Consider the following 23968-nt stretch of genomic DNA (forward strand, 5'->3'; position numbering starts at 1 on the left):
AAGATCACGAAATCATCTAAGCCACACTTTATTTAGATCTGGAGTTGATAATTCTAAAATTTAATGACCATTTTGCCTTTGTCAACAGCCAATCGTATAATTTCCACATCTCTAGCTAAGCAGCTACTGGCCGGATATAGTTCCACTCACCTGGACGAAGTCTTTACACACCTTGGACCTTCCAGATACTACTCGCAAAAACACCTAAAACCAACAAAAACAATTTTCCATTGCGATGTCCTTCGTTGTCCGATACATAATATGTTAACTGTTCTTTGCTATAATATAACATTAATATCCGTACTAGTTTTCCATTTTAATTTTAGGATCACACTTGGTACAATACTTTCACCTGTGCCATGAATCATTCATAGTGATTTGCTGATGAAATATGCTCAAACTACTTCCTCTATGTTAATGATAAAAATATGCACACAGTTGAGCGACAACCGCAGTAATGTTTAAAATACTTTTGTTGTTTGGAGAGATATATACGTCATCAATTGTTTAATCCGTTGATTCATCCACTTCTGTACTAGAACCAACTAACTTCTGCAAAAGTCTAATCTGTTCAGAATGTGTAGTTTACCATTCAGATTGAGGCGCTATTTGGAATGGTCTACCTAGACTCTAAAGAAAACTAATTTAGCTTAATTTTGGATGTTTAGTTTACGGGTCAGCTCGGAAATAGTAGGAAACACTTAATAATGTACACCATCAAGGTATCCAGCATGATAACAAATGTCGCAATCCTCTATTTTTGGGAGTAAGTAACTTGTTCGCTAGCAGATCACAGAGAGACTTTAACACTGCTCTTATCCTTCAATCAAAAATTAACTTCAAACCAAACCAAAGCTAAACCCACTCTTCAATTTTAACTCTTTAATCTGCTTTTCACAACATTTTACAATAATGGCTCAAAAGACAGTGACAGCACTTATTTTGATCAACTCCATGGGCCTGTTGTCTGTCAGATAATTTTTCTATTCTTTCTGTTCGATGTAAAGCCATAATTCCTATTCGTCTGTGAATTCATGATTTCGAAACCGTACCAATGAAGATGTTTATTCGTCTAAATGAACCTTCAATGCTAAATGAGGTTGCCTTTTGGGAAATTCTTGTTCTGAAAATGCAATTGGTGTTGCAAAGTCGGCCATATAGCTCGAACCGTTTTGTTATAAAAAGCTCTTTTCTTGATTTTAAACCGGTAGTAGTAGCTGTGTTTTATCAAGATACCGATTTAATACGGTTGCAAATGCTGACATTCTCCGACAGTTGGGTGTCGCTTACATTTGGAGTACTAGTGAAATAAATTCATTGCGAGATAACACCTAGATATCCCATATCGGTAAAGGAAATATTCTTTGTTAAAAATAGTTGATTTATACACCCCCTCAACGAAGTAAGGGAAGGTACTGGCATCAGATTATATATATATCTGTAGAAAAAAAATGGCCGGAGAACTCCTTCAAAACTTGTGAACCAACACCAATGAAACTGCAGAGAAATGTGAGTTTTTTTTGTTGTTTTTTTTGCTTTAATTTTGTTTACCGTAAATTTTGTTTGCCATAGTAACCAGGTCACTATACACAGGTTTTGTGAAATGGCCCTCATAACTCATCCGTCCCTACATATTTTTTTAATTATTATTCAGACTTGGTCATGTAGTGTGAACTATAAATGTCAATAATGTAAATATATTAGTTATTTCCAGAACTGTAACTGTGGCAATATAATGGAGGCTTCGGAATGATCTAATTGAAATATATTGTCCGATTATACTGAAAATAGGTACTGTATAGAAGGGTTTTGAGGGATGGAAAATACTAAGGTACTATTTTCAAACTATATTCCTATAATTTTTATACGGAAACATACCTGTTTTTCATGGATTCATTTGATCTGAATTTTCCATTGCTGATATTATATATTATACAAGCATCTTTAAACTTGATACTCCTCTCCGTTATCTTATTATATACATGCATGTCCACTAGCTTACAGTTCAATATTTCTCTATAGCGACGAGCGAGTTAACTCCCTTTGTGGCTACAGTCCAGCTAACGATAGACTTGTCTATTACTAGACGTGTATCACCTCCAGGTCAATATTATCGACCATCACCTCATTAGACGAGCAATGGAGTGTGACCATATAATACGAACGAAAGGACTCTTGGCTAGTAATTACACGCTTGAATGAACAACTGATTTGATGTGATCGTGAGTGTTGATGGCTGACCAGGAGATGACCAACAGGATAGGGACAAAATAACCGACATCCGGTGCATTCATCATTTTCACCGCCTTACCCCTTCATATTGTGCATTTGCAAAAATCGAGTAGTCCTGCCAATGTTAAAAAGACCGGTGCCGAAAGGGAACTGTGGGCATGTTACAAATGTACACACCTTAAATTTATAGCGTCCTTTTTAAACCTGCATTAGACCTTATACATTTACATAGCTATGTCAAGATTCGATTCAATGTGCGGATATACCTAGATCGCTACATGGGAAATTTCTTTTAAAATCACGATTCTCCCCCTTGAAACCAACTTGTGAAATTATATATGAATCCGCCTTTGAACTTTTCACCTGTGATCGCGGAATTGTGTATGTCCCTGATCAGTGACAGACTCTTGACAGATGATCTGGTATATCAAGGAAGCAAAAATGTGTTGATATTACACATTCTCCACCAAATTGTCGATAAAAGTAAATTTAATGCTCTAGTCGGACCTAGCATAAGACGTTAGCGTTTTACCTCTACAAAAAACGCCCCTCCGATAGCGACACTGGCATAGTGTGCCAGACAATAAGTGATTTCGATTGGCTCCTCCATGTTGATGCACCTTCTGCAGATACTACCCCCGGGGTCGGGGTCCTGGGTGGGTGTGGCATTAACGCTGACATTTTGAACTGTACTAATAGGCGAATCTGTCGGTGCACCCCCGGGCTCTGCAAAAAAATAGCATAATGATCAGGCACACTCGATATTTTTACAACAAACTTTTCAAATGTTTACATTTTAAGAGCATAGAGATAGTTATTTAACCGATATCGATTTGTATCGCCAAGCACAGGGACAAGTCACTTAGGACATCCCAACGATACTACACTCGGACCGTTTGAAATGTGTACAAGTCCCTGTGCCCTCGAGGAAAACGATGGGCTAATCGCGGACACAGGATTTCAGCAATCTCCGCTGCTTCAGTGATTTCTTTAATATTTTCCCAACAGTTTTATCAAAACAATAAAATAAATTGCCATTTGACAAAGTACGTTTACAATTGTGTAAACAATGTTTGGTTGTTGGATGAATACTATCACTTTACATGGCGAGACGAACTTTGACAAAATCCTGCAATTTTTGCGGTCATTTATGATTATTCAAGCTTGCTGTTGCTAGTCTAAAATCTCTCAAAGCAATATGTACTTAAATCTACTTGTTAAAGAAGCACTAACTTTACAGAATAATAACATTAATTGCTAATAAACGTCATATAAATGATCTTGCCAGAACTTGTTAAATTAAATGATTTTGAAAAAAAAACACTATGTCTATGTACTAATGTAACAATAACAAATTAAAAAGTAGAACTAAGAAATCAGTTAGGGATTCAGTTCACTGAAAATTGCTGATGAAATTCGGTTATCTTGAGGAAGATAATATGTTTTTTGTATAAGAAGTTGAAACAGGAATTTCAACTGGAACCTGCTATAATCAGCGACGTCAACCGAGAACGACTATATTCTAAGTTTAGACTCGGTATGATCATGGCTTGGAAAAAGTCCGAGGTCGAACAAGACAATTAAGAGTTTGTAAACTTTTAAACAGTATTGGAAACGAATTGCACTCTTCTGTAAGTGTCATTTATGTAATGATGTTAATGGAATGTGTCAAATGATGAAAATCATAATCGTAATATCATTTAGAGTGGGCTTGCAAGCAGTATACATATGTAATCTAATTAATACTCTACTTATAATGCTGAGACGTTAGTTATGTTTGTATATGTATTATCATCAAATTATTTTCGCAATTAGAACTATGCAATAACTATTTGAATTGAACTTAATCTGATAAAGTAAACTAAACATGACGTCATTTTGAAAATTGACTGATAACCGCTCGAGCCTTTTCGCTTATAGTCAACTCCATGTCCGTCTCCAATGTGAGGGTATATATTTTTTGTTCTAAAATGCTTAGTTTTTCTTGAACCTTCAAGTGACCCAAGAGGTCAGAAGTAACAATCACCACGGACAACTGTCCGTGGTCATTAAATAGAGTCGTTAAGTGGTCATTTCATTCTCGGACAGTCGTGATTCAGATGCTATCTATGCGCCCCTATTTCTCCAGGGCAAACTATATATAACTTACTGATTGATTCACAATAGCTTGTCCGAGAGAGGGCGTTTAGTTACAGTGTCGGGGTATTGTAGGTAGACTATTTATACGTATATCAGCTCTTGATGACGTAGGCATGACGACAATTGCTTCGAGAAATTCTAAATTTCATTTCACTTAGTTACAATACAGCGGTTAAAATATTCTGCATTCCAATGCATACAACAGCTGGCTCTGTGTGTCGACATTGAAAATGCATGTGTACAGAAACTAAATTTGAATTGTGTATGTAATGTTATTTTTATCATGTGTTTAAGTATGCAATAAATTCAATATCAAACGATGTTTATCAACACCGTGGTTTGTCTCCCAATGTTGATGTTGTTCAATTTAATAATGGCCGAGATGCGCATGGGTCACTCGCACCACGAATGAGAAGCTTAAAGGCTATGTCTTAAAAAGCGTATCATGTCTGCTATACGTCATTGGCATGTATGAATACTACATAATAGCGTACACATGTTTCTTTTCTATAAAAAAGGTGATAAACTGTTCAGAATGTCCCATACCTCTATTGCAGTGTTATATTACATAATTGGTTTTTTAAGAAATAAAAGATGAAGTTATTTCTAACGTACTAACCGGAACAGGCGTTGCCTAACCGGCGTACCATATAGGACATGTTTATCTACATAATCACACCCAATATATCACAATTCATCTCCAAACGTATAATAAGTAAATAGTGAACGCCCCACAACCGTACATGTCGTAATAATGGAGTAGGTCAGAAGTGTACACCGGGTTCCTGGATCAATTAGATTGTTTACTATGAAATAACATAATATACTATTTAAACTAGTGCCTGTTGACGCTTACCTCTCGTATCTCTTACACCTTAATATCTACATTAACATTTCCTTTATTTCCAATTGATGTGATAATGGTATAAGAAGTTTTTGTTACCATATGCGGGTAATGCTATTTCAGTGAGATAACACTATAAAATGGAAATTGTTATTAGGCCCAATCATCAGTAGTTACCGCCGATACTCGGTCTTTAGCCTACAGGGTACGAAACCACACATGATATCATACCGGGCAGTGGCTGAAATGGTTTAAAATATGCACTTTTATCAACTTTTTCCGTGAAACATCAATTGTCAATGACGAAGGGATACTTATCCGATTGTATAAGTACTGAGTATACACACGGTAAATTAAACCTGGCCCTGTAATCGGGTGTGTATCGTTCTTATCGCAGCTACCAACAGGTGATACAGATACCCAAATTATACTGATAATGGATAGCTTCTCGGAAGAAAAATATCAGTGACGATTTTCAGTAAAATTAAAGCATGTCCTTTATCCGATATCAAGTTAAGCATAAGTATTGTACGTAAATATCGTCTGTACAAAAAAAAAAAACCTTTTTGATTTTGGCCGGATAACATCATGTTCGAAATCGATTACGATCTTGATTATCTATCGCTGTGTATGGAATCACTCACGTAAAGTTGTTTTATATTCCTATTCATATCTCAGATTTACTTATTTACATTTAGCTATTTTCCTTGTTTGTTTTTGTTTGTTTTTGTTTGTTTTTCTGATACTCTAAAAGAGTGACACTTTAATTGTATAATAGGCTGGAGGTTTGATTTGATACATTCCGTTATGTAAGAAAAGTGACATTTTTATGAAACCATCATTTTCACGTCTCATGACTGGTTAGCTCCCTTTTCATTTCACACCTAGTCATTATACATATGTATATATTTATTATCCAGTTGTACTTAGGACGACCATCACACAAAATTAAATATACAATTACCATGTCGATGACGGACTCATACAGTGTAAAATACGGTAATCTAGAGACTAATTGACTGATAAATGGCGGGATGGGGAAAAGGTCGCTACCCCACTTATTACAACATAACCCATATAGATAACACCGTGAAGGAGTTCCTTCTAGGAAGTATAATATAGATATCAAAATTCTTCTTATCACAAACGAAAATAGATATTTCTCATTTTATGTAATTTTTAATAAATTCGATAACAGATGTATTGGCTGAAGATGAGTGTGGCACTAACAGGGACCGACGTCACACTCAATAACAGGAGCCGGAACCGAGGGGGAATCCCTCCAAACATCACATATCCGTAATCAACAGGGGCCGAGAACACTGTTATAACAGCCGGAACCGAGGGGGAATCCCTCCAAACATCACACACCCGTAATCTACAGGGGCCGAGAACAATGTTATAACAGCCGGAACCGAGGGGGGAACCGTACAAACATCACACACCCGTAATCTACAGGGGCCGAGAACAATGTTATAACAGCCGGAACCGAGGGGAAAACCGTACAAACATCACACACCCGTAATCTACAGGGGCCGAGAACAATGTTATAACAGCCGGAACCGAGGGGAAAACCATACAAACATCACACACCCGTAATCTACAGGGGCCGAGAACAATGTTAGAACAGCCGGAACCGAGGGGGAAACCGTACAAACATCACACACCCGTAATCTACAGGGGCCGAGAACAATGTTAGAACAGCCGGAACCGAGGGGGAAACCGTACAAACATCACACACCCGTAACTGATAGATGACGAGAACATTTTTATAACAGCTGGAACCGAGGGGAAAACCCTCCAAACATCACATATCCGTAATCTACAGGGGCCCGAGAACAACGTTATAACAGCCGGAACCGAGGGGGAATCCCTCCAAACATCACACACCCGTAATCTACAGGGGCCGAGAACAATGTTAGAACAGCCGGAACCGAGGGGAAAACCGTACAAACATCACACACACGAATCAACAGGGCCCCGAGAACAACGTTATAACAGCCGGAAACCTTTGCGAAGGTCACACTCGTAACCGACAATTAACACAATAGAAACGAAGAAGACATTATGTACTTTGAATAACGCCGATTTACACCACTAATCCTTCACGCTTCTTTCTCGAATGTAAAAATATGTGCTAAAGTATTGTGATAAATATGTGCTGATGTATTGTGATAAGTATGTGTTAATGTATCACACTTTGTCCATACTTACCCTGTAAAATGTCGAGCCGAATCAGCAATTCGGCTGTAATAGCTAGACCGTCCAAAACCACCAGAACAGCTATAATACATTCCATGCACAGTCCGTTGACCGCCTCGTACAGCCGGGTACAAAAACTGAAAATTAAATTGTATATATAAATATATATATTACACTTAAGTCCTCTACAGCAATTGGAATCGTATTTATAAAATGTTCATTAGTCACAAAAAGTTTTGAATATACATGAAAAACGGATATAGCGGTAACCTATACGGAAGTTGTAAAATACGTAACATAAACCTGTTATAGCGGCCAACTGTATGGAAGTTGTAAATATTGGGGTCTCGGGGCCAATATTGGGTCCGATATGGAAAAAGGTATGTATTATTCTCTATGTAAATATAGGTAACGTAAACCTGTTATAGCGGCCACCTTTACAGAAGTTGTAAATTTACGTAACATAAACCTGTAATAGCGGCTTCTTAAACTGAAGTTGTAAGTAAACAAACATAACCCCTTTATAGCGGCCATTTATACGGAAGTTTTATGTATACGTAGCATAAACCCGCTATAGCGGCCACCGATACGGAGAATGTAAATATATCTAGCTTGAACCTGATATAGCGGCCACATATATGAAAGTTGTAAGTATATGCAGCATAAATCGGGATAAGCCCGTTACAGAAATTATTTATATGAAAGTTATAAATACGTTTTAGTTGAAGGAGTGTTCAAACAGAAGTCATTCGCAAAAAAAAAACGAAATGATCAAAATCCAAAAACACTTAATGTTTTTGCCCGACTGTAGGATTTGTGTACTTCCCATCCCTATATTGACCTTGCTTTAATTGCATATACACCGTTTAAACCACTAAACATGTGTACCCAATAGTACGGATACTTTCATAAAGACTGATATCAACACATTTTTTTTTCCAGTTGATCAAAGTCCCAAAACACAATTTCCGTTATCTCCCTTCACAGAGTGCGGAGGGCGTATGATTTGAGACTGAACCTGGCATACCTTACCTATATATTTTTATCCAGAATCATATCAAATTATCTCGATTACAACCTATCAGCTTTAAAGATCCTTGAGCGTTCCGGGTATAGATTGTGTTCGAAGAAAATGATACCATATCTTTCATATATAAAAATTATCTTACAGATGTGCAAACTCAACAACCAACCGATTAGTCAAATCCTCGTGCAAGGCAACAGGAGCCGCGGTGCACCCTGGGTGATATTACGTAGTGACTAATAATATACGTTTCATTCTCGGTCTCCCATTGGCTGCTAAGCTACATCGATAAGTTATCTTCAAAGAATACGGAGAACGTCCGGTTTGAGACTTTGGCATTTGACAGAGTGAAACTAAGGGAAGTAACTCTGATCGTCCGGGCCCATGGCAGATTTTTGTAAAGTACATACGTTTTTATGCTATTCAAATTAAAGAATCTGATTAATTAATTAAATTCATATGACTACACCGGCGTCTGAAAGATGCATTAGGTAACAAACACCCTTCACGTTTTTTATTGTAAAAAAAATATCTCCACAATTTTTTATTGTAAAAAAAAAATCTAATAGAAGATAATCATAAATCTTCCTGGCATCTTGACTAATAGTCATTTTACGAATATACAGTGGAACTTCGTTAACTCGAAGTCGACGGGACCACGAAAAAACTTCGAGTTATCCGAGTGTTCGAATTAAGCGAGTTATCGTTTTTGGTGAAAAGTTTGGTCAATATTTGTCAACATTATATAATCATTATAACTTCGCTCTGTCGCTCATCAGTTTAGTGTGAAGACTGGTCAATACATGTAAATATATATATGTAATGTTTCGTTAGGTCACTTGTTATTTGGTGTAGTTTTGCCGATATACAGTCACGATAAAGTTTCTTTCACTTAGTCATTTCAATAACGATCTGATGTGCAAGTCATGTTTGCAAAAGGTAAACGATAAAACGGAATTCGACAAAAAAACAAGTTATTAATGTCAAAACAAATAACCGTTTAAGTTTAATACAGATTGCATACAAAACGTAACAGAACCATTACCTTTATTGGACATATATAAAATACTGTTTGATCGGCCTACTTACTTTTTATTGATAACCACGCCATTTCCATGTGTATTAGCACCGGAAGTTGGGCTGCGCATGTGCGTATAAAATGTTACTGTAACTGAGTTGGCGTTTTATCCGATTTAATAGACAGCACTGACCGTTACAGTTGTACTCTGAACACCTCGGCAGTAATTACGCTATTGTTTCAGCAGTTTAAAGATTTAATAGGCGCCGGTGACTGTGTCATTCTACACCTGTAAAAACATCAGCCGGGTAGATCTACCGGTGTGTCAGAGATTAGTTCCGCTTGAGCGAACGGGTAGATGAGTTGTTGACTATCGTGTGTACTGATATCGGCGACCGCCTTGGGAAATTACCTGATGTAAGTAAAGCAGTACTTTTTATCACCAAGACTTGTTGTTATAAGATTCAACCGACAATTTCTTTTATGAATTTATGAAACACTTATAATAGCATGTAGGTTAGTAGTGCCGATATGTTCAGTATTACAAACGGAATTTAGCTCTTAAAAAATGTCGGCGTTTGCCACCGATCGACGAAAATTATACTTCGAGTTATTCGAACATTTCAAGTAGGATTTTTATTGTTGGGACCAAATTTTTACTTCGTATTATCCGAGTTTTTCGAGTTATCCGAATTCGAATTATCCGAGTTTTTTTTTACTAAGATAAAGAGAGAATTCGGCCGGGACCGGCGAGGTACTTCGAGTTAAGTGGGGTATTCGAGTTATCCGAGTTCGAGTTAACGAAGTTCCACTGTAGTTACCTTCTAAATCTAAAATCTCGTGTATCTATATTCTAAACGCTAAAGAGATATACGATCCCAAACTTTTCTATTAAAAGATATGCTACTTTTTTTTTCAATATTCATCTCCTTTCCTAAAGGGTTCAGGAAACACACGTGGTTTTTATGAATTATAACCGTATTCGGTTATGTGTTGTATTTCATCCTCGCAACAGCTAAGGTCATACATTCATACGAAGACGTCTCCACCAATATAAGCTGAGACATAAACAGGTCTGTGCTGTTGTTGTGTCCATTGGCATGACACTTGACCCTAATTGCTCTGGGTGTCATACCACGGGCCTCCCGTATGTGTAGGAGACCCCGCCTCAAAATGGTATTTGCCGTTCATTGGGCGATATACCCAACAAACAAGTGTCCATCAATATAGTGTCGTCACAATGAAATGACATATCCGGACACAGTAGGATGACGCCCCCACCGATCACATCACACTGACAACGGGATAACAATAGTAGTACATACATGGTTGATCATATATCGAGGTCTAAAGGGTTTGACAGGTTAGACCAGAGTTGTTCGTTCATTAAATAAGGACGGACCTGGTGATTTTTGTTTATTATTATTATTTTCAGACAAGCTTTGACAAGGACTTTTAAAGCCTGTATTAATATATGCATGTCCATCACGATATATGCCCGAAATATTACATTTAAAAACAGACGGACCGATTTGCCAGCATAAACGAACAGGCCCTTGGTAACACTATCAGCAACGGTGTATTTTAAAGGGAGATAACTACAAAAAAGTAACTCTTTTGTCAACAAGGTTAGAACTGGTCACGCAATATACTATTGTGTATATACTTAAATGTATTCTTAACAAGGCGACTGATCTCGGTGACAGCTTTAGGTCTGTTGGAGTAAATCTATCCCTTTAACAAGCTGTTTAGTTTATCATCACCTGATTACCTAACACAGTAACAACCCCACCCCCTCCCTCTCTGCCACCGGATTGACTTTAAAAATATAATTTTTCATCATGCGAAGGTCAAATACATCAAAACCCGGACAGCTTATAACGCGAAACCTACATAATCTGAACACATGGTAAACACACGTGAGAAATACAACGGAGCCCCATCGCTCTCCTGATATATATATATAGAGAGAGAGAGAGTAGATATTTGGTGTTATAGAGCATACAAAAGATATTTGGTGTACTGTAGAGATTTGGTGTGAAAGGAAAACTAAAAATACCATATATTTGATTGCTATAGAAAATACACCAAACGTGCATATTTTCTTTATTCTATTTATTTATTTCTATTTTTTTTTTACCTGCAATATTAAAGAACTAAATAGAAATATTATTCCAACAGGAAAATTACTGCCAAATAAACAGAACCCCGAATAACTTCAATTACATAGGCGAATTACCAGAACACCGAATAACTTCAGTTACATAGGCGAATTACCAGAACGCCGAATAACTTCAGTTACATAGGCGAATTACCAGAACGCCGAATAACTTCAGTTACATAGGCGAATTACCAGAACGCCGAATAGCTTCAGTTACATAGGCGAATTACCAGAACCCCGAATAACTTCAGTTACATAGGCGAATTACCAGAACCCCGAATAACTCCAATTACATTGACGATCGTTTATATTTTGTTTGTACAAAAAAACAGAATGGTATATTCATAAATACCGGAAGTTGGTAAAGATGAATCACGATAAACATCTGAAAGTGGATATTGCTGGAGTATACAAACTTGACAAATTGTTTTTAAATATCACTGCTTGTAAAAGTTTTCTTTTGTTTCAGTACGGTAACACGACATACATGTTTTAGTCACAGCGGTCTTTATCTAGCGGGAGGGGCAGGCATACTTTTACTTCTCAGAAACGACGAGTAAAAATCGGCTTGTTTACATTTAAATCTTCCTACACAAACAAAAACGAATCCCTTCAGAAAAAGAAATGATGTGAAATGTTGTGAAATGTCAAAGCGAATCAACTTGTTTCTCATTTATCATTCCATAATGTCTAACAACTTAAATTAACCCAAGTCGAATTTAAAGATTTGAGGTATGACAAAAATACGGCATGCAAAGTTGTCATTAAATCACGGAGCAATGTTGATCCAAAAGTTAACCAAATAATATAAGATAGCTTATATAATGTATAAAATATCTTATTTTCTTTTGGTTTAATTTGTTTAACGTCCTATTAACAGAGAGGGTCTTTTAAGGGCGTGCCAGGTTTCGGAGGTGGAGGAAAGCCACAGTAAGCGAAATAAAAACCACCGGCATACGGTCAGTACCGGGTAACTGTCCCACGTGGGGTTCGAACTCGCGACCCAGAGGTGGAGGGCTAGTGTCGGGCCACCTTAAACACTTAGCTACCGCAGCCACCGCAGCCCCTATCTTATATACTTTGAGATATTATATACATATAAGAAACTTAAATAAATGAAATGTCTAATAAAGTGTATAAGATATCTTATACCATTTCCTTTATAAGATATATATAAGATATGCCATCAAGCTGAATGTCCATTATTTTCATTCCTAGTCTTTCTGTATCTTTTTATTTTATTATAGATTTTAAAAACTTTCTGCGAATTTTGCATTTTAGCTCGCATCAGAATCACTGAAATGATTATTAATCATGGAATAAACTCTGCAAGAGATACTCAATTAAGATTCTCTATGTTAATTGCAATAATTATTGCCAGCTACACTTAACGATTTGGCATTGAGACCTCTAAAGAAATTCAATGTCTCTCAGTACAGTAGTGTCCTCTATTAGTGATATATATACATGTATACATTTATGTACTCAACAAAAAAAGTGTTTATTATCGCCAGCCGTTACAGTAAATTATACAATACCTAGTACTTCAAATGTTAAAATATGTAAATCTGCTGTCAGGTTAAACAAATTACTTATGTTTGTGTTTTATATATCAGGTATTTTACCTATCATATCGTTACCTGTTATCGTTATCTCATAGCTACAGGTCATATCGCGGACGCCTGATTTATAAAAAAAAAACAATACACAGTTTGTATAGTACAGGTTTACGACGAAAGTCCCCTGCAGGACGAACAAACTTCCTGTGTCCACAATACCGGGCTCTGAGAGGCGACTAATGTGGACCCCGACCTCCTTTCACGCAGATGTTACACCTTACGCTCCCCTTTGACACAGAACTCAGTCATATCCAAGTTTTGACATTTCAAGACGTGAAATTTGACGAGTGGCCCCGAAGTCGCTATACCGTATCGCGACAAACAACGTCTTAGGACGCAACCGTAAATAAAGAAATGAAATGAAATGAAATGAAATAAATAAATAAACTAAGGGACGATGTAATACATTTGCCAGACATTAGGTATTTGATGAGTAGATAAATGTCAGGCAATCTAATCTTAAAGTATACCTGCCCCTTATGTTTCTGTATATAACATGTCAAATATATATCTTGCATTAACTAAACATCCATTATCGAATTCGTATTTTACATTCATCGCAGATTACATGTAATGGAGTCAACAGAAGCTTCATATATATGAAATGTACACCTGTCAGAATTAATCAAGATATTTTCAACACTCTGCTAGCTTCAAGTTTCTTAAATTTCTTGATAAAGATCGTTATAGAGGTCAGAGGTACCTCAACTATCAATGCATCAGACCGGTATCAATGGTAATTTCATACGTGGATGACGTTACCTTTTGTGTAATTCGATGACAAAGTCGTCATATGGATTTAGCTATTGTGTAGCCCAAACATCAGTTGACAAAGTCGTCATATGATGTAAGCTGTTGTGTAGCCCAAACAACAGTTGACAAAGTCGTCATATGAATTTAGCTGTTGTGTAGCCCAAACATCAGTTGACAAAGTCGTCATATGATGTTAGCTGTTGTGTAGCCTAAACATCAGTTGACAAACTCGCCATATGACGTAAGCTGTTGTTCAGCCCAAACATCAGTTGACAAAGTCGTCATATGGATTTAGCTATTGTGTAGCCCAAACATCAGTTAACAAAGTCGTCATATGATGTAAGCTGTTGTGTAGCCCAAACATCAGTTGACAAAGTCGTCATATGATGTAAGCTGTTGTGTAGCCCAAACAACAGTTGACAAAGTCGTCATATGATGTTAGCTGTTGTGTAGCCCAAACAACAGTTGACAAAGTCGTCATGTGATGTAAGCTGTTGTGTAGCCCAAACAACAGTTGACAAAGTCGTCATATGGATTTAGCTGTTGTGTAGCCCAAACATCAGTTGACAAAGTCGTCATATGATGTAAGCTGTTGTGTAGCCCAAACATCAGTTGACAAAGTCGTCATATGATGTTAGCTGTTGTGTAGCCTAAACAACAGTTGACAAAGTCGTCATATGATGTTAGCTGTTGTGTAGCCCAAACAACAGTTGACAAAGTCGTCATATGATGTTAGCTGTTGTGTAGCCCAAACAACAGTTGACAAAGTCGTCATATGATGTAAGCTGTTGTGTAGCCCAAACATCAGTTGACAAAGTCGTCATATGATGTAAGCTGTTGTGTAGCCTAAACAACAGTTGACAAAGTCGACATATAACGTAAGCTGTTGTGCAGCCCAAACTCGCCATTTGATGTCAGCTGATATAAGACTTAAAGCCACGAACAAACATCATACTGAATTTCTTGAAACGTGGTTGTTAGAAGGTATCCCTAATGACTGCAGAGATTAGTCGATCAATCGATACTCCATCACGGTACTTCAAATATGAGGATGTCTTTATCGTCAGTTTATCGATTTATCTTCCCGTGTGGGTGTCAATACTATACGAGAGTATCGTATTTATCATTTATGGTAAGAGTATTTATTTACATAAGACAGAGTGAGGACCATTCATCAATTCTGTGAAGGGTACTTACAAGTACAATAAACAGCTCTGACAGGCAACACGATACGGAGACACTGAACATGTCTGTATAGTACCACGAGGGAAAGCACAGACTTCGACATAGTAACATGACGGAGTACAGACATTGAACATTTCTATCTAGTAACATGACGGAGTACAGACAGTGAACATTTCTATCCAGTAACATGACGGAGTACAGACATTGAACATTTCTATCCAGTAACATGACGGAGTACAGACATTGAACATTTCTATCCAGTAACATGACGGAGTACAGACATTGAACATTTCTATCCAGTAACATGACGGAGTACAGACATTGAACATTTCTATCCTAGTAACATGACGGAGTACAGACATTGAACATTTCTATCTAGTAACATGACGGAGTACAGACATTGAACATTTCTATCTAGTAACATGACGGAGTACAGACATTGAACATTTCTATCTAGTAACATGACGGAGTACAGACATTGAACATTTCTATCTAGTAACATGACGGAGTACAGACATTGAACATTTCTATGTAGTAACATGACGGAGTACAGACATTGAACATTTTTATCTAGTAACATGACGGAGTACAGACATTGACCATTTCTATCTAGTAACATGACGGAGTACGGACATTGAACACTTCTATGTAGTAACATGACGGAGTACAGACATTGAACATTTCTATCTAGTAACATGATTGAGTACAGACATTGAACATTTCTATCCAGTAACATGACGGAGTACAGACATTGAACATTTCTATCTAGTAACATGACGGAGTACAGACATTGAACATTTCTATGTAGTAACATGACGGAGTACAGACATTGAACATTTCTATCTAGTAACATGACGGAGTACAGACATTGAACATTTCTATCTAGTAACATGACGGAGTACACACATTGAACATTTCTATCTAGTAACATGACGTAGTACACACATTGAACATTTCTATCTAGTAACATGACGGAGTACACACATTGAACATTTCTATGTAGTAACATGACGGAGTACACACATTGAACATTTCTATGTAGTAACATGACGGAGTACACACATTGAACATTTCTATGTAGTAACATGACGGAGTACACACATTGAACATTTCTATGTAGTAACATGACGGAGTACAGACATTGAACATTTCTATGTAGTAACATGACGGAGTACAGACATTGAACATTTCTATCTAGTAACATGACGGAGTACAAACATTGAACATTTCTATCTAGTAACATGACGGAGTACAGACATTGAACATTTCTATCTAGTAACATGACGGAGTATAAACATTGAACATTTCTATCTAGTAACATGACGGAGTACAGACATTGAACATTTCTTTTTAGTAACATGACGGAGCATAAACATTGAACATTTCTATCTAGTAACATGACGGAGTACAGACATTGAACATTTCTATCTAGTAACATGACGGAGTATAAACATTGAACATTTCTATCTAGTAACATGACGGAGTACAGACATTGAACATTTCTATCCAGTAACATGACGGAGTACAGACATTGAACATTTCTATCCAGTAACATGACGGAGGACAGACATTGAACATTTCTATCTAGTAACATGACGGAGTACAGACATTGAACATTTACATCTAGTAACATGACGGAGTACAGACATTGAACATTTCTATGTAGTAACATGACGGAGTACAGACATTGAACATTTCTATCCAGTAACATGACGGAGTACAGACATTGAACATTTCTATCTAGTAACATGAAGGAGTACAGACAGTGAACATTTCTATCTAGTAACATGACTGAGTACAGACAATGGACATTTCTATCTAGTAACATGACGGAGTACAGACATTGAACATTTCTATCTAGTAACATGACGGAGTACAGACATTGAACATTTCTATTTAGTAACATGAGGGAGTACAGACATTGAACATTTCTATGTAGTAGCATGACGGAGTACAGACATTGAACATTTCTATCTAGTAACATGACGGAGTACAGACATTGAACATTTCTATCTGGTAACATGACGGAGTACACACATTGAACATTTCTATGTAGTAACATGACGGAGTACACACATTGAACATTTCTATCTAGTAACATGACGGAGTACAGACATTGAACATTTCTATCTGGTAACATGACGGAGAGTACAGACATTGAACATTTCTATGTAGTAACATGACGGAGTACAGACATTGAACATTTCTATCTAGTAACGTGACGGAGTACAGACATTGAACATTTCTATCTAGTAACATGACGGAGTATAAACATTGAACATTTCTATCTAGTAACATGACGGAGTACAGACATTGAACATTTCTTTTTAGTAACATGACGGAGTATAAACATTGAACATTTCTATCTAGTAACATGACGGAGTACAGACATTGAACATTTCTATCTAGTAACATGACGGAGTATAAACATTGAACATTTCTATCTAGTAACATGACGGAGTACAGACATTGAACATTTCTATCCAGTAACATGACGGAGTACAGACATTGAACATTTCTATCCAGTAACATGACGGAGTACAGACATTGAACATTTCTATCTAGTAACATGACGGAGTACAGACATTGAACATTTACATCTAGTAACATGACGGAGTACAGACATTGAACATTTCTATGTAGTAACATGACGGAGTACAGACATTGAACATTTCTATCCAGTAACATGACGGAGTACAGACATTGAACATTTCTATCTAGTAACATGAAGGAGTACAGACAGTGAACATTTCTATCTAGTAACATGACTGAGTACAGACAATGGACATTTCTATCTAGTAACATGACGGAGTACAGACATTGAACATTTCTATCTAGTAACATGACGGAGTACAGACATTGAACATTTCTATCCAGTAACATGACGGAGTACAGACATTGAACATTTCTATCCAGTAACATGACGGAGTACAGACATTGAACATTTCTATCCAGTAACATGACGGAGTACAGACATTGAACATTTCTATCCAGTAACATGACGGAGTACAGACATTGAACATTTCTATCCAGTAACATGACGGAGTACAGACATTGAACATTTCTATCTAGTAACATGACGGAGTACAGACATTGAACATTTCTATCTAGTAACATGACGGAGTACAGACATTGAACATTTCTATCTAGTAACATGACGGAGTACAGACATTGAACATTTCTATCTAGTAACATGACGGAGTACAGACATTGAACATTTCTATGTAGTAACATGACGGAGTACAGACATTGAACATTTTTATCTAGTAACATGACGGAGTACAGACATTGACCATTTCTATCTAGTAACATGACGGGGTACAAACATTGAACATTTCTATCTAGTAACATGACGGGGTACAAACATTGAACATTTCTATCTAGTAACATGACGGGGTACAGACATTGAACATTTCTATCTAGTAACATGACGGGGTACAGACATTGAACATTTCTATCTGGTAACATGACGGGGTACAGACATTGAACATTTACATCTAGTAACATGGGGAAGTGTACAGACATTGGACATTTCTATCTAGTAACACGAGGGACACTACAGACTTGAACATTTCTATCTAGTGACACGAGGGACACTACAGACTTGAACATTTCTATCTAGTGACACGAGGGACACTACAGACTTGAACATTTCTATCTAGTAACACGAGGGACACTACAGACTTGAACATTTCTATCTAGTAACACGAGGGACACTATAGACTTGAACATTTCTACACAGGAAACGTTATGGAGTCACTAAATATTTCTCTCTAGTAACACATTTTTTCTGTGGTTTATGAATTGTTGAATGTAACAAGCAGCTGCCGTACACTGTTGACAGTTAGCCAAGGTTTTCTCAGATTATCATATATTAATGTAATAAATGAATAGTAAACTCTCCACATATACATCATTTATATAATTAAATAAATTGCGATAATATTTTGGAATGTGAGGGGTATGTCACGGGGACTTGGCACACATATCTGACCCATGGTTCATTTTCTTGCATGGAAGGCATTGTGTCTTTTTCTCATCAAAAGTCATAGGCATGTCACATCAAATTTAAATTAACACCTAAATACTTAGCTATGGAATTTTAAGTTTTCTGATGAGCGAAATATGACTGGTTGATTTCGGTTTTTGTAGTTACAATGGAATTATATTACCCGTCTGATTGGTTAAAAACATTTCTATAACCAATCAGAATGCTTGTTCAAATTTACCGCGACTAACACAACATGGCTACTCAAGGGGAAAATCTGCTATCAGTATGCATAAAAAGTCCCGGGGCCGTCGATAGGGTGCTCGTATACATAAAGTAAGTGTATGTAATAGTTGTATTCGGTGATCTGATGAAGTGTACCTCTTGATTAACCCGTGGACTTCGTATTTAAAGCTATGTCCAATAGAGTCAAAGTGTGGTGGCCCCGATACGTTAACTTGTCCGACTAAACAAAATCGAGGGGATTTTGAAGTTTCACGCCCGATTTCGTAAACTAATATCGAGAAATCGACAACATGTTATGGCTTATTTTAAAGATTGACCATTTCTCTTCAATTTAAGTCCTACTTCGAAAAAATCCACCAAATACAACCGAAACTACGGTACTTAGAAATAAATACATCAGATTTCAAGCCTGGGGGAGTTCAGAACCTTTCTCATTTATATGTACTCTATATGTTATTATTTTATAAAACGAGTCAGGCACCTGTGGTCATGAGCTTCTGTTCTCAGAGCCCATGAGGGTTACTGGAAGCCATGGCCAGTTCGGTCATTAAAACAATATCTAAAGGATTATCGATTGTTTCGTTTTTCTTTTCACTATTTGATAACATATAACATATAATACGTAATTGACTGAGAATGGATAATGGGAGCTCCATCCTCATCAACTATTTATAATTACCATACCGGACAATTACGTCAGTTTCCGATTGGTTACAACAGAGTTCCGAACAGTTACCTTGGAAACCACAAGAGTGCTCTGTCGGTGGCAATAGAAATCATTACCGAAGCCCTTGGGGGCGAAATGTCGGTCGTGAAGTACCTGCTTGTAGTGTAATGGATACGGTTTGAAATATCATAACATCGAGATATTGTCGCTTCAAATCATTAGGGAACCGCATTGAAGATGGACTTTATATGGGTTTAGGTGCGCAAGCTTTTATTCATTAATTGATTTGATTTGCAATCGAACTATTCAACGTCACATTTAAATATAAAGCGTATTTTTAACACAAAACAACTATATACATGCTGATATCTTGCATAAAGTGAATTTATGTAAGGATTAGATAAAGTTTATTTCACTTTTGCTTAGAACAATACATTATGGTTTAATATTACGGGAATTTACATACAAGTGCAAGCTAACCAGTCTGAAACCGAGACTATCCACTTGCTATGTCAACAGTTAATTGTAACGGTTTCCATCTGTTTCATCCAGATTCATCTGCCTATCAATGTCGTAATGGGGACGTAAATACGCTTTGGGCAGAACATTAATATTCTATGGAAATGAAAAATAATAAAACCAATATGTCTGTTTAGTGTTAAAAGGATAATTCAGTCAACTAACACGTTTTAAATCGGTCATGTGTCGCCCCAAAGAGCATTCACAGAGCTTTTTCACGTAGAAAATGACGAAGGTTTCCGATTGAGTTTTTTTTTTTTTTTTTTTAGAATTTCACGTTTCTTTTATTGTGCAAGACTTTGACGAAGTTTGAATTTCTTCGTCGTTGGGAGATCAAATACAAAAGAACCAGCTGGAGCTCTCTATCTTAGATCTCTGGCCTAGATATACAAACATAAAGAGGATCGCTAAAGCATTATACCTGTCCCCATCGTCCCCCGTCAGCTATCACACTGTCATGATTTAAAACGTGTTCAAGATATCATGGTCCTTTGTAATTGTTTGAAATTTGATAAAAAAAAATCCGGAATAACATCGTTAGGGTGCTGACAAGGATTTTCTAAAGAATAGTAACGGTGACCTTGACCCAACAACCCTGAAACTCGGACTTGTCCGAGATATTATGGTCCTTTATAATTGCGTGAAATTTCATCAAAATCCCTCCAGGAATGAAGCCGCTAAATACAGAATGGATGAGATTACACATTTATTAACAAAAATCAGTTCTCTTTAAAATTTAAATATTTCACCAATTCTGAGGACACTGTGACGCCTACTGCCCGTCTCGCTCGTTTGGGGTTTAGATTATCTATCGGCCCCACGACCGTGAAGATCACATAAAGGTTGGTGACATTTATCATCCATCTTTTTTTTTATGGCCATAGCTTAATTAACATAAAATTGAAATGCACTATACTGAAACTGTATCATTCTTTCCCGATTGTCAAACCCCATTGACTAACTAAACGTCTAGTAATATATTACCAGGGTCAATAACTAGCCACTGCATGGCATTTTTCTAGTCCCACAGGGACTTGGAACGAATGTCCAACTCACGGTCAAAAAATATATATATGAATTATGTATTTACATATTTGGACCTTGGGTCTGAAATTCCTACCAAGTCCCTATGCGTAGTCTTACTCTTTTTTATCGATAGCCATTTGTCACAATCTTTCACGGCCACTTTAAACATGGACACGCTCCGTATGTCCGGATTACGGTGACTGGACAGGACGACCTGGTTTGACCTGGCGTGAAGGATGATGACCGACTGTATGTCATGTCCTTTCTTCACAAGTAAATGGAATATTTATAACAGAGAACCACAGGGGCTTGACACGTTCCTAAATCCACAACCGAAAAATTAACCCCAGGATCCGACCGCTAGGTCTCTTATAATTGTCAAAATAAGGGATATATATGTCGGACCTTTAGGATTAATTACGATAAGTGATCTAGGGGAAGGACCATAGGTTTTTTGTTTGTTTGTTGTTGTTTTTCGGCATAGCCGTATAATTTTCTTTTTGCCCCGGATATGACGCGACAGGTGACGTTACTGGTCAAGATGAAGGATGTGATTGGTCAATGAAGCGGTAAATGCAAAATGCAGAAATGCAATTAAAAACGAAACAAAATTAAGATTGAATGCAAGCTGAATAAGTGGATGAATCTTTTCAAATGACATATTAATAAAATTACATTCCTGATTCAAAAAATGATTCAAACTGGTATAATTTTGTTATCCGTGCTGAAATGCATTAGATCGTTAATTTATTTCACCAGCAGTTTTACATTATAACCACCAGCATTAAAACTATGCCGTTTATCTTTTTTAAAGATATTTCTTGTTTCATTCTGGGTCTTAAGAACATGTCAAGCCCCTGTGACAGGGAATACGTCTAAATACCTTCGCATAGATGCAGAATCGTACAGCGTTTCAATTTCATCAGATTTAGAAAGATTTTTTTTCTCATTTCTGAATTGGACATTCCCTAATGAGTACATACGCAATAAAGCTATGACGTCACTATTGAAGCACTACGAACCACAGGTATTTGTGGACATGATTATGGTGTTTTTGATTAAAATGTTACGTGATAGACGAGTACATTATTGCATTACAATCGTATGCTTTATGTTGGTTTTTTTCAAATAAATCATACCATGCAATCGTAATACAATAATTTACTCGTCTATAACTTAACATTTTAATTAAAAACACCATAATCATGTCCGCAAATACCTGTGAATCTAGCGTGCGTTCGTAACAAACTTTATGTAATTCGTATTTTAACAGCCTTTATCAGAGCGATTTTACTACCAATATCGGTGTTGGATTTCAATATACAAAAATGATAATCTGTACTGTACCCAGATTTCTGATCCATTCAATTTTTCATTTTTTTTTTTTTTTATTTAACTTTAGGCCTTACAGCACATCAGTACAAATACATGTATAACAACAAAACAATATACATAACACGCATATGTCGTGTTCAGATTTGTAGAGACCGACGCCTAGTATAATATCATACACAGGCCTTTATCATTGGACAAAAATATGTATAAAGTCGTGAACAGTTTGGTTCAATTCATGGTAGGTCAACTCCACTACTCACAGTGCTGGAAGACAGTCAACTAGATATAATTTAGATATTTATTTAGATTTTATGAAGGCGTTTGACAAGGCGCCACACAAGCGTTTAATTTGTAACTAAACTGGCTGGATACGGAATAAATGTACAACTTATAAATAGGATCAAGGACGTCCTTGGCAATAGATGCCTATTTAAACAATTAAAATGTCTATATGTCCAACTGTAATAGGAAGGGTTAATGGAAAGCACATTACCGTACACGTACGGGGACTCGAACTAACGACCTTTCGCTTCCTAAGCTTATACATTGTATATATATGTAGTTGCCATCACAGGGATTGGACACAAATATATATTTTACTGAAGTAGTCTCTACTAGGGTGTCACCAAACTAGATACTATATGATACATATATAGGTATGGATTTCGTTTCCAGACTCTAAGGTTGCCACTATATAGGCTACATGAAGATTCCTAGCCTGATCTAGAAAGGTGACGACCTATACTCTCTCAGCATAGCTACTCAATTTCGGGTCCCTGTGCATAATGTACGGTAACAAGTCACCATGTCCCTATACGTTCTGTAACTTATTCTCAAGTCCCTGTGACACCAGACGATGTAAAGTGGCAATGGAATCGTCTTTGAATACTTAACATAGACGACGCCACATTCCACTGGAATGTCAATAATCGGAAATAAATGTTTTAGCAAATGGTGTTTATGGCCCTTATAACACGCATTGATTTAGCCACGGGCTTCGAAATAGATAA

The 23968-nt window shown here is 36.9% G+C and overlaps 1 protein-coding gene across 1 annotated transcript in view; it reads right to left on the reverse strand.

Annotated features, from left to right (window-relative positions):
- Nucleotides 1–23968, reverse strand: part of LOC117334586 — a 33873-nt gene that overhangs the window by 8996 nt on the left and 909 nt on the right. The window contains exons 2-4 of the mRNA XM_033894281.1: nt 7430–7554; nt 2765–2958; nt 151–204 (exon numbers count right to left, since the gene is read on the reverse strand). Of these exons, the coding sequence (XP_033750172.1) occupies nt 151–204; nt 2765–2958; nt 7430–7554 (373 nt within the window). The remainder of the gene's footprint in view (nt 1–150; nt 205–2764; nt 2959–7429; nt 7555–23968) is intronic.

This window comes from Pecten maximus, chromosome 9 (genome assembly GCF_902652985.1).
Source record: "Pecten maximus chromosome 9, xPecMax1.1, whole genome shotgun sequence".
Classification (NCBI taxonomy): domain Eukaryota; kingdom Metazoa; phylum Mollusca; class Bivalvia; order Pectinida; family Pectinidae; genus Pecten; species Pecten maximus.